Source organism: Ornithorhynchus anatinus, chromosome 4, assembly GCF_004115215.2.
Source record: "Ornithorhynchus anatinus isolate Pmale09 chromosome 4, mOrnAna1.pri.v4, whole genome shotgun sequence".
Taxonomy (NCBI): Eukaryota; Metazoa; Chordata; class Mammalia; order Monotremata; family Ornithorhynchidae; genus Ornithorhynchus; species Ornithorhynchus anatinus.
In genome coordinates this window covers 38,644,616-38,657,085 of record NC_041731.1, presented here as the reverse complement: position 1 = coordinate 38,657,085, position 12,470 = coordinate 38,644,616, and the positions used below count along the sequence as shown (strand labels likewise).

General features: G+C 47.3%; 1 protein-coding gene across 2 annotated transcripts in view; it reads right to left on the bottom strand.

Moving 5' to 3' along the window:
• LOC100074625 (retinoic acid receptor RXR-alpha) overlaps positions 1 to 12,470 on the bottom strand; it is a 44,225-nt gene that overhangs the window by 10,774 nt on the left and 20,981 nt on the right. Inside the window, exons 3-6 of one of the 2 annotated variants that reach the window (XM_029062445.2) lie at positions 12,016 to 12,166; positions 5,342 to 5,474; positions 4,012 to 4,103; positions 434 to 539 (exon numbers count right to left, since the gene is read on the bottom strand). In XM_029062445.2, coding sequence (XP_028918278.1) covers positions 434 to 539; positions 4,012 to 4,103; positions 5,342 to 5,474; positions 12,016 to 12,166 — 482 coding nt within the window. The remainder of the gene's footprint in view (positions 1 to 433; positions 540 to 4,011; positions 4,104 to 5,341; positions 5,475 to 12,015; positions 12,167 to 12,470) is intronic. The other variant, XM_029062446.2, reaches the window with a different exon arrangement.

The following is a 12,470-nucleotide window of genomic DNA, read 5'->3' as shown; positions in this document are numbered from 1 at the left end:
TGAGATTTCATAAGTGCTTATCATGTGCCAGTCACTGTATCAACCTTTGAAGTGGATTTGAGATAATCAGGTTGAATACAGTCCCTGTCCCACATGGAGCTCACAGTCTTAATCCCCATTTTACAGATGGGGTAATGGAAGAATAGAGAAGTGAAATGACTTGCCCAAGGTCACAGAACGGACAAGTGACAGATCTGGAATTAGAACCCAAGTCCTCTATCAGGCCCGGGCTCTTTCCACTAGGCCATGCTGCTTCTCTTGGAAGATTAGCTTCACCAGCTTGCTCCTGCCCCTTCCTGGCGCTCCTGCTAACCTCCCAACTGTGGCATCCAAGCATAGGATCTTCCTGGTGGTTTGGGGCTGCCCCGCCCCAGCACCCTTTGCCTGCCTGTCCCCAACCCCCGGGGCAGGAAAGAGTCAGACAGACACTCACCTTCCTGGCTGGTCGGGATACTTGTGTTTGCAGTAAGCCTCGAGGGATGCGTAAACTTTCTCCCGCAGAGCCTCAACCTCGGCAGGGTTGGAGAGGCCCTTTGAGTCTGCAACGACAAACACGCCAAAGGTGAGTTTGGGGCTGAGGTAGGTGAGCCTGCCAGGAAGATCAACAGCCCCACGGCAACCCCAACAGCCCCCAGGCTCTTTGGAGGGGCCACCCTGTTTCTGCTGCTGGGGGGCTGGGTAACCCTCAGTGATTCAGGCCTCTGTCGATTTCAACACTGCCAAACGTCTCCAAGTAAGGAATCGGAAGGTTCGGTCTAACCAAGCCAATCCGATGAATGTCAGCTCAATCCCTATTTTTAAGCTCCTTGGGGGTGGGGGTCGTGTCTACTAGCTCTACTGTACTCTCCCAAGCACTTAGCACAATACTCTGCACCTAATAAGTGTTCAAGAAATACAACTGACTGATGGATAAGCTACTGGCTTGAGATGTGGCTTTAAACATCGGCATCATTACCACTGTCTTGTCTCAGGCACTGGTGACCTATTGAATGGGTCTGGGGCTGGGGGAAATCCTTTTCAGCTTATATTAAATTTGACCAGGTAACCTTATAGCTAAGGACAAATCACCAGGTCAGCCACTGCTTAAGGACATTAGCCCCTTCGGGGCCAGGACCACCACCTTCAGGACATGCTTTTCAGCATCTCAAAATCTCAAGTGTCCAGTGCCTGTTAACTGATAATGACGATTATGAGGTTTCCATATCAATTTCCTAGAGAAGGCTAACCTCTCTCTAGAGCTCTTTATTAGACATTTTTTCCAAGTGAGAAGTTTGGTACCTCTCTCGACACTTAAGACCGATTTCACCTATTCATCTGTTCCCCATTGTTCGACTTGTATAGCTCGTAAATGGTCTGTTGTGATTAAACGAATAGCCAAGCGGCAAAGCGGTCTGAAGAACAGAGGATTTGGGTTATGAAACAGGCATTTTTAACTTCCCCATGGTCCTCAATGCGCTGACTCTAAAAATCTTGACGATCTCCGAACCCAGTCCAAGTCCACCAGTCTAATCTGTTTCACCAACCGCTTCACTTCTCCCGCAGGCTTGATCAATCTCAAGACCTCAGGACCCTCGGCATTGCCTTTCTCATTCTGATTCCTCAAAGGGAACACTCTAGACTGTTCCACTTTACTTGTCCAGGCTTCAGTTCCCCCATCTGCATAATGGGGATTCAATATCTGTGCTCCCTTCCTACTCAAAATGTGAACTCCAGGTATGATTAGATTATCTCGTATCTACGCCTAAGCTTAATAAAGTGCTTAGCACATAGTAAGCACTTAAAAAATACCACAGTTATTATTAAAATCTGTCCCAACCCCCTTCCTTTCCCTCATCTCAGCCATTTCTGTGGTTTTTGGTTTCAAGCAAGGGGCTTCTGGAAGTTTTCCGTCCACATCTCTGCCAAGGTCCACGGTCCTCAGAGTCTGCTTGTTGAAAGGGGGAGATATTTTCCAGGAGACCGTTTCATTCCTGAACCTGCCAGACTGGATCCGACAGGGTCAACTTCTTCACCCTCTAGAGCTGAATTTCTCTAATACTGAGCTGATCCACATGACTGTTCCCTCCCCTCCACCCTCTTCCACTGGCCCGGTCCATCCCGCAAACCCAAAATGGGGATTTGAATATTCAATTTTCTGATTCGGAAGTTGGAGGTGGCCATCATCCGGGGGTGTGTTTCAGGCCGATAGCAGTGCAGGAAGTGTCAGAAGATACCTGTGCTTCATTAGCTTGCTAGGCAGCCTGTTCCCTTCAATCTTTACGTGGAAAAGCTTTCAAATGTCCCTATGGTCTGGGAGGGCCTCAAGACTCCTTGCCCACCACCATGGGTTGCAGACTGACCTATGAGGCTAAGCCAAACAGGTGCAATTGAGTTTGGGCCCGAGATATTGCAACCCAGAGACATACTAGAGGGTTATTAGAGCTTTGGGTGAGGGATTGTGGATCGTTGGTAAAAAGCACTCTGAGGAATTTCTGGAGGGGAGGGGTGGTGAGGGGACTGAGGGGGAATGAGGGGATTAAGAAAGGGACCACTGAGAAAGGGAAAGGGAGCTGAGAGAGGAACCCATGTTCCTATTTACTAATTATGGTACTCGTTAAGTGCATACTATGTGCCAAGCACTGTTCTAAGCTCTGGGGTAGAAACAATTTAATCAGGTTGGACACAGTCCCTGTCCCATGTGGGGCTCACAATCTCAATCCCCATTTTACAGATGAGATAACTGAGGCCTAGAGAAATGAAATGACTCTCCAGGTGGAGGATCCGGGATTAGAACCCATAACCTTCTGACTCCCAGGCCAGTGCTCTTTCCACTATGCCATGCTATTTATTCATTTTACTTTATTTTATTTTATTGGGTGCTTACTGTGTGCAAACTCCAGAAGATAAGCCATGCTCTGCATGATGTACACTTTCTAATACGGGTTGGGAAACAATGTTTTTCTTCTGATGATATTTACTAAGCGCTTACTATGTGTCAAATACCGTTCCAACCCCTGTGGTAGATACAAGTTAATCAGATTGGACACAGTCCCAGTCTCTGTCTGGCAGCTCCTGAACACTAAAAACCAAAGCTCTTGGTCCAGTTGCCTCAAGACCTAAAGCCAGCTAACATGTCTCTCTATTTCATCCTTGCAATTTTCCCAGGCCCTAAAAAAAAACTAGCCTGGATATTCTTGGGTGAGGAGAAGGGAAAAAGCAGGAATCAATGTCTTCCCACCAGCTCTCTCCCCAGCTTTAGTCCTAGTGGGGCTGACCTGCCCTAGAAAATAGATGGATTGATCAGATAGATAGATCAGAACTAACTTCCAAAAGATGGCTTCATAGAATTTTGGGAGTGTTTAACCATTCTCAGAGGCCCAAAGATACAGCTGAGGTGGGGAAAGAAGGAGAAGGAGGAGGAACTTTAGGGTAAGGAACAGGGCTGCCATGCGTTGTAGGGTCAAGGGGAAAGGAACGAATGGGGGAATGGAGAATCCACAAGAATCCAGAACACCAATTGTAAAGCACAAAGAAATGGAAAATAATAATAATAATGGTATTTGTTAAGCGCTATGTGCCAAGCACTGCTCTAAACACTGGGGTAGATATAGAGTAATCAGGTTGTCCCACGTGGGGCTCAGACTTTTAATCCCCGTTTTATAGATGAGGTAACTGAGGCACAGAGAAGTGAAGTGATTTGCCCAAGGTCACACAGCAGACAAATGTCAGAGCCAGGATTAGAACCCACGTCCTCTGTCTCCCAAGCTCATGCTCTTTCCACTAAGCCACACTGAGACCCAAATGTTGAAAAGGGGATTCTCAAACCACCTTCAGTTGCCAAATGGGGGAGAGGGTTCTGGATTAAAGTCTCTGGAAAGCCCTGTTCCAACAAGAGGACCATTAATCCTGGGAATATCACTGGGTCCCAGGTCACTTGGACCAGAAGGAAACCAGAGAATTGAGCATTGGTTGAACTCCAGGCTGATGCTGGCAGACAGAATTGGAATTTCAATGCGGGGAAGCTGTAAGTACCAGGGTTGAAGAGGACGATGGCTCGCAAGCAGCCCAACTCCGTCTTGTCCATCTGCATGTCTCGCATTTTGGACACGAGTTCTGTCAGGACTCTGTGGGGGAAGGGAAAAAAAGAAATGAAAAAAGAAAAGCAACGAAACAAGGCCTTTCATCCCAAGTGCACCTTCACAATTAATCAGTGTGTCAGGATCCTGTCACCCCGAAGAGATAACTGAGGGCTGAAACTGGGATGGGCTTCTGAGAAAAATGGAAAAAAGGAATGTCACGCTAGGGGAATTCTTGACCAAAAATGGGAAGGAAAGGCTAGAACCAGTGTAAAATTCAATGTCGCTGCCAGTTCTTTTCAGCTTTGCCTTTTCTGTTATTCCAAGTGCTCAGGTTCAACAAAAGCTTCCCACTCCCTGAACCAGCGTCTCTGGATCTCTCAGTGGGAAAACGGGCCCTGGGCCTTTGGAACTGGGGTGATAGGTCAGGACCCCTGAGTCCAATTCCTAAATCTGTCTCCTATTTGGATCCTCCTGGTCTGTAAAATGAGTCCATGGGGGATCTTTGTGAGGTTCAGCCAATCTTTTCAAAGCCCTGAGGATCCCGGAACCTATGCTGTTCCTGAACACATTTTCTCAAATGATATTCATGAGCTCAAAACTAGCACATGGGGCTCAGTTCCCAGTTCTGAGTGTATTCTGCCCTAGCCTCAGAAGCCTGCCCCACATCCTTTCCCATCCCCTTGGGGTGGTGAAGCGGGTCAGGGAGAAAAGGAGGAGGAGGAGAAGGAGGAGGAGTTTGAAGACCAGAAGGATCTGGCCAGTACAGTATCCTGGCATTGTTCTTCCTGCCCTCTATTCCAGCAATCCTGGGGTTCTGCTCCAAGGTTGCTGGGGCTAGGCCTCACCAACACCTGGTGTGGAAGGAAATTTTCACATCCATACTGATTACTTGGTTACTTGAAGAACGCAAGAAGAGGGGCCAGGGAGAAGTCAGAGATTGAGTTCTCATTTCTTGTCTCAAAAATTCCTTGCCTCTTGGAAGAGCATACACTGTAGAGCCAGTTTTGCTAGAAAGTGGAGGCTAAAGCAAACCAAAGAGAAATAGGCAAATAATGTTTGCAAAACCCCAGGGATCCATCTGCCCAACCCTCCTTTACTTAGCCCTACCCACAACCCCAGCTTTCGATTTTCCTCCAAATGGACAGGTCTTGGATCTTGTTCTAAACCAGGGGCAGAAACTGCCAGGGAGCGTGGTAGGGAAAATCATTCTTAACGGAGGCATGGAATGTCAAAAGAGAAGGACTCAGGCCCTCCCTGCCACCCAGTCCGAGGCTGGCCCCCACCTGTCGAAGATGGCGCCGACTCCCGCGCTGTGGGCACTGTTCCGATGGACGTGCAGGCCTGTGGCGAGGAGGATGCCATCTTTCACTGCTATTGAGCGGTGAGAGAAGGAGGCGATGAGCAGCTCATTCCAGCCTAGAAGGGAAGGACATATGGATCTTGGATTATACAGCAGAGAGCCCACCTTGGCAAGGGACAGTGAGAAGCTGAGCCAAGGCCTCCTACTGAAATCCCACCTCCTCCAGAAGGCATTACCTGATCAGTTTTCTTCTTCCCAGTTCACATCCTCATAACTAACACCACAGTACTTCAGCCCTCCAAACCACCCATAGCAGTTTTATACATATAGATTGCATATTTTACTATTTAAGCACTCTTTATTGTCTTCCCCAAAAGAGGGCAAGTTTCTTGTGAAAAGGAAACGTGTCACTATTCTGTGCTTCCCAAGTGCCTGTTAGACTTCACCGCACTAAGGGGGAACTCGATATTTATATGCTACTACTATTTATTTACTTGTTCATCTTTCCTTTCTCTTTTACCTCCTAAGGGAAATTTATTAGGGGTCTGTCTCTTCTGGTATACTGTAAGCTTTTTGATGGCAGGGGTAGTGTTTTTTTCTTCTGCAGTACTCTCCTCTCTCCCAAATGCTGAACGCAGCCTTCTACACACAGTGGACCCTCAATAAATAGAATGACTTAATCATAAATGCTAGGAATTGATTGACTTGACTTTCCCAATTTAGGGTTCTTCACTAAGCCAAGCCCATTGCAGACTGAATCTTTCTAGTATTTGCAACAAGCTCCCCTGGTGAGCCTGTCTGGATAGATCCGCGGCCAGTAGGTCCAAGAAGGATATTAAAGGGATAATAATAATGATGTTGGTATTTGTTAAGCGCTTACTAGGTGCAGAGCACTGTTCTAAGCACTGGGAGAGATACAGGGTAATCGGGTTGTCCCACATGAGGCTCACAGTCTATATCCCCATTTTACAGATGAGGGAACTGAGGCACAGAGAAGTTAAATGACTTTCCCACAGTCACACAGATGACAAGTGGCAGAGCCGGGATTTGAACCCAGGACCTCTGACTTCCAAGCCCATGCTCTTTCCACTGAGCTACGCAGCCAAGCCTGAAGAGAAAGCAGTGTGGGCTAGTGGAGAGACCCTGGGCCTGGGATTCAAAAAGACTTGGTTTCTAATCCTGACTCTGTCACTTGTCTGCCATTGGAACAGGTCACTTCACTTCTCTGTGCCTCAGCTACCTCATCTGTAAAATGGAGATTAAGACTGTGAACCCCGTGTGGACCAGGGACTGTGTCCAATCTGATTATTTTGTATCTATCCAGCACTAAGTACAGTGTCTGACACAGAGTTTCCACTTGATCAATACCATTAAAAAAGAAAAAAAAGAGTCAGATTCAGAGGTGATGATTCCACGAGTGTATTGTCAGAGGAAATGTTTGGAATGTTCAGTGTCCTCAGAAAGGTTCAGATGTTTGGACAACTGATTCAGAGGTGGGTTATTAGAGAGAGAAGGTAAGCTTACTAAAAGACTCGAGAAAAGTTATATATGTTCACTAGACCCTATATGTTGGAAGTTAGACGTCCAACTTTGGGGATGGAGATCAAGGAGGGCAGTCATCGAACTGTTCTCTGAAGCACTCTGTTCCTTCTGTTGGAGATGGAATATTGATGGTAGTACTATCTTAGGCTCCCTTTACCAAACCCTGTACTCTATTCCTCAAGGAGAACAAAACATGCAAGTGGCGTGGGGGGAGGGTGGGAGGTGTTTTAGACCAAATCTGGAAGCAGAACTCAAATTTTCTTGGAAATGACTGCTCATTAAAGATTCCAGGGTATTTCTCCAAGAACTTTGGGTGAGACCACCTCCTACACCCTTTGGGACTTGAAATCAGCAGCTCTACCAGTCAGCTGTTGTTCTAATCAGAGTGGGGTGAGGCAGGGAGTGGCGGCCCAAAAGTCATGGGGTAAAAAACAGAGGCTTCGCCATCACTGATCTACTACAGCCCAGACCACCCACTGTGCTCCTCTAGCACCAGCTTGCTCGCTGTGCCCCGATCTCATCTATCTCACTGCCAACCCCTCACCCACATCCTACCTCTGGCCTGGAACTCCCTCCTACTCCGTAAATGCCAGACCACCACTCTCCCCACCTTTAAAACTTTACTGAGGAAACATCTCCTCCAACAGGCCTTCCCCGATTAAGGCCTCTGTTCCCCAACTCTCTCTACTTTCCGCATTATATTGAATATATAGTCTTTGGGCACTTGATATTCACCCCACCTTCAGTCTCACAGCACTTAGGTACATAGCTGTAATGCATTTATTCATATTAATGTCTGTCTTCCCCTCTAGACTGTAAGTTTCTGGTAGATAAGGAGCATATCTACCGACTCTGTTGTATTGTACTCTCCCAAACTCTTAGTACAGTGCTCTGCACTCAGAAAACACTCAGTGAATATAATTGATTGATTGATTCCCCTACCCCCACACCTGAAAAGTGACCAGGGCAATGCCTTCCCATGGTCTCCGTGGATTAGACACCTACGAACTCTCATCAGTCTCAATCAGAAGAGACTCTTCAAGATGCAGAAAAACCTAATCATCTAGAGAACAGCAAAATAAGATGATCAATGGGATCGAAGACAGCTGTTCTGTGGAAAGGTTAAAGGCACTGGGATAATTTAGCCTGGTGGCAATGATGGTCAATGAAAGGTCTTTATGGATTAGGAGGCTGTTCACTCGTCCATTGGGGACTGAAAAAAAGGAAGCGGATTTAAGGTCAAGCAGGAGTGTTTTAAGCTGGATAAAGGAAGAAGACTCTTCCTATTAGGTGGAAACCACCTAGAGTAGGTTACCAAAGCAGCCATCATACTGGGTAGTTCAGTTGTTCACTTTCCTTGAAGCAGAGAGCGGATCCCTCTCACTTATCCAGATTCCTTCGAGTTTTAGGATTCATCGAGTCCACGATTTCCAAACCCAACGAAAGCACCAAGAGCTAATCAAGTTCACAGACTCTGGCTAGTCCCTGGGAATGTTGGAGGAACTGAAAGTAGCCAGGAAACGGCAGGCTAGTGTCCCACAGTCCAAACTCAACCAGGCCAAAGAAAAGAGAAGAAATGGCAGTTTGAGGACATCACAGACACTGACTAAGAGAAGGGCTGATATCAGAGTGACCACTTCCCTAAATCTGAACCTCACAGCACCAGACCTCCTGTTTCCATGGCCCTCCCACCTCAACATCCTAGGATCGATCTTATGCACAACGCTCCCAGCACTAGGCACGTTTCTGAGGTGGTAAGCCTCGTTTCTCCTGTCGCCTTATTTGGCAGAGCACGTTTGGAAAAGACAGAAGGGTGGCTAAACCCAGATGGTTTTCTTCCCCCTGGAGTAACCCCCAAGATTGTTAAATCATTTAAGAATCCACAGAAAGGCAGGTGGGGGCTCCATCCCCTTCTGTCTGCTCCAAGGACATGGCTCCTTTTAATTCTGCTGCCGCAGATGCATGAATGAATTCAACCGGCGCTCTTAGCTAAGTTATAATCCTTAAATATTTCATGGGCAGCTGCTCTCTGCAGGCTGCTCTCTATGCTCAATAATACATAAAGCCGCGGGTTAAAAGACTTCAGGGAGGTTATCTGAGTCCCCACTGGATAAAGACACGTGGAGTCCTATTCTCCACCGGCATCTTCCTTGAAGTTCTTCCTCAGGCCTGGGGTTCGGCACAATCAGGATCATAGGCTCACTGCTCAGCTACATTACAACCAGGGCATGAGATGACGCCAGCATCAGATCGGCTCAGAGAAGGCCCCTCCTCCCTTGCGGCTCCAGCGGCTCCATTCTTCCCCCATCAACCTCCATGTGAGAGAATGGACCAAGCAGTAGTCTGAAGAGAACCCTATTGGGACTGGCTCAGGAGCACCTTGAAGGAGAAGGGTCAGGCAGATTAGCGTGGGAAGTCAGGGAGTCCTCAGCTAGGGCACGGAGCCTGCTTCCAAGGCCTGGCCCCAGGAAATTCATTGTCGTGAGGCATTAGATGCATCTGTAATTCCCACACCTGGGGCTTTGCACTTCAGCTGCACTGTTGAGCCACAAGTCTTCCCGGTCTCCTCCAACATGAATGGATTCCCAGTGTTATTATGGAGGGCTCTAAGGCCCCCAAGAAATGAGTGGGGGCCAGGGATCCAGTTAACAGCCCAAACCAGGATCCTCTGCAATATGCTCAGTTTCTAGCTTGTGAGCTCGTTGTGAACAGGGAATGTGGCTTCTTATTGTTGCATTGTACTCTCCCAAGCACTTAGTAGAGTGCTTAGCTCTCAATAAATCTGACTAACTGCTCAATCCACTCACCTAGATCTCTGATTCCCATGCCTACAGTAAGTGCACGTGCTTGCCAACGCTGGGCCCTTCAGGGGAAGGAAGAGACTGTCATGTGAGAACAGAATATATAAGAAAGGCCTAAGTCTGACACCCTCAAAGTGAGAGTTTCATAATGGGACCGACCCCAAGGTGAGCCACAGCGCAGACCCATCAGCCTGCCCTGTGGATAACTGAAGTTGACAAACAAGGGACCATTATTCATAAGATTCCACTGAAGCGTGGGGTGGTAGATCAAAATAAATAGAAGGAAACACTTCTTCATCCAGGGGATGGTAAGCAAATGCAATGCATTACTTCAATAAGTTTTAGAGGAAGATTCATAAACACACAGTCCATAATGGGCTACAAAATGGAAAGTTGTGAATGCAGAGGGAGTAGTAGATGGCAGTAGAGTCCAACCCAATACATGAGAATACATTTGGGTGTGGGAGTGCCAGCATGATGGGAATATCATCATTGAGAAGCAGCATGGTCTAGGATAAATAATCTGTGCCTGGGATTCAGAGGACCTGGGTTTTAATCCAACTCTTCCACTTAGCTGCTGTGTGACCTCGGACAAGTCGCTTTAGCTAATCTGTGCTTGTTACCTCATCTGTAAAATGGGGATGAAGACTGTGAACCCCACGTGGGGCATGGACTGTGCTCAACCTGATTAATTTCTTTCTACCTCAGCACTTAGAACAGCGACTGGCACATAATAAGCGCTTAAAAAAAGTCATAAAAAAAGAGGTCAACCATCACGCTGCTCCCCTAAGCCCTTCGATGCTGGATGGACCGCGGGTCTGACCAAGTAAAGGAATGGCTTACGGCCTTTCCAAGGTGACAAACAGCTATAAACCATGGAATCGACGAAGGGCATGTCCACTTGAACATCAACAACTCACAGAAAACGCCTGAGGTATCTCCTGCCCACATGAGAAGGAAAAGAAGCTGGCTGAGGTTTGGAATAACAGGATTTGTCTTTCACAACCGAGAAAACATGGTGTAATCACGTTCCAGTTCTGAAACCAAGAGTAATGCCCAAGGTGCTGTTCCTGGGGACCTGAGCAGCTTAGAAGGAGTTGGTGACTTTAGTTTGGATTCAGGATCTAGTGAGATTCCCCACTGTGAATCCTCAGAAACAGCCTGCATCCAGCCACTCCAAAGGGCTGAAAGAAAAACAGTAATATCACAAAGCCCACCTCAATGTATGGATTTTGTTGTTTTATGAGTGACGAAGTTTCAGTTGGTTTTGCACAGGGCATGTCTACAGAATTCTGCCCTGTATGTTAGCCAATCAGATAGTGTAAATCATCTCTCAACATTCCACTCAGCTTATAATTATATCTCTTGCATCCCAGGGACTGAATGAGGAATTTGTGTTGCAATTCTCCAGCCTCTGAGTAACCAGATACCACACCAAATACGGCCTGAGCGGGCCAACTGACTTCTGGGCTTGAAGCTCCAGGCACTCTGGACCTGAATTTTTCCTGGTAGCCCAGAGCTGTTTTCCAGGCCGATATTCCCCATCTGCCCCAGAGGAACCCAATGCAGGGTCAAGCGTCCATATCGGGGGTGAATTTGTTCCATTCATTTCTTGGAGAAGGAAAAAGGACAGGTTGTCACTATCTTCTCGCCTCAAAGAACAATCTTTTCCACGTTACGCTATGGCTTTGCCAGATGTAGAGTCAGGACAGAAGGTCAATCTCAGATATAGGGGGCTGTTATGATCTCACAATTTTCACCAACCAATGGCATTTATTGAGCATCTACTGTGTACAGGGCATTGTACTAAGCACTTGGGAGAGTTTCATCTCCCAAATCTAGTGAGTTTCCTTGAATGTAACTCTTAATTTGACTCAAAATGGACTTCACTTGAGTTGTTCCTTTGAAAACAGAAAACTATAGGTCCACAGGCAAACTGAGCCAGGCTAATGACCTAACCAGTCGAGCCTTTTGCTTCTGACTGTGACACCAAATGTCTGTCAATTTTCCACCTTTGCTGAGGCCTCGGGCTGCCGATACGTGCCTGACTTCCAAAGGGAGACGAGACCAGCGAGTTACCGAGAGTGACTGGCAACTGGTTAGAAGCAGTTTTCCAGGGAGATTGGATGGAATGAAGAACTCAAGATAACCTAAAAGTGTGGTGGAACTAGAGAGGGGGAAGGATGCACTGAACTGCATTTTCAATGATTATCCTAGGTTCCCCTAGACGATGACTTCTGCATGAGGCCTTCCCTGAAGAAGGAGGCCCAGCCCTCCCTGGAGTCCCACTAGTGATTAAGAAACACAAACTTACCTGCTCTTAACAGAATAACCTGGTCATCCAAGGGCAGTTCTGAGAAATGGGGAATCCTCTTGGCCCATTCCACCAAGGTGAAGAGCTGTTTGTCTGCTGCTTGACATATGTTGGTGACAGGGTCATTGGGCTGCAAACCAAGAGAAGCAGGCTGAGAGGTAGAAAAACAGAATACAGGGGAAGACATCTTAGCAAAATTCCAGGATGACCCCACTACTCTGGAGGAATCTTCCAGAGCAAGTAGACTAGTTATCCGACCCACTGTGGCCTATTGGCTAGAGCACGGCCCTGGGAGTCAAAAGGACCTGGGTTCTAAAACCGCTCAACACCACTTTGCTGTGTGACTTTGGGCAGGTCACTTAACTTCTCTGTGCCTCAGGTCCCTCATCTGAAAAATGGGGATTCAGTACCTGTCCTCCCTCCTACTCAGATTGTGAGCCGCATGTGGGAACTGA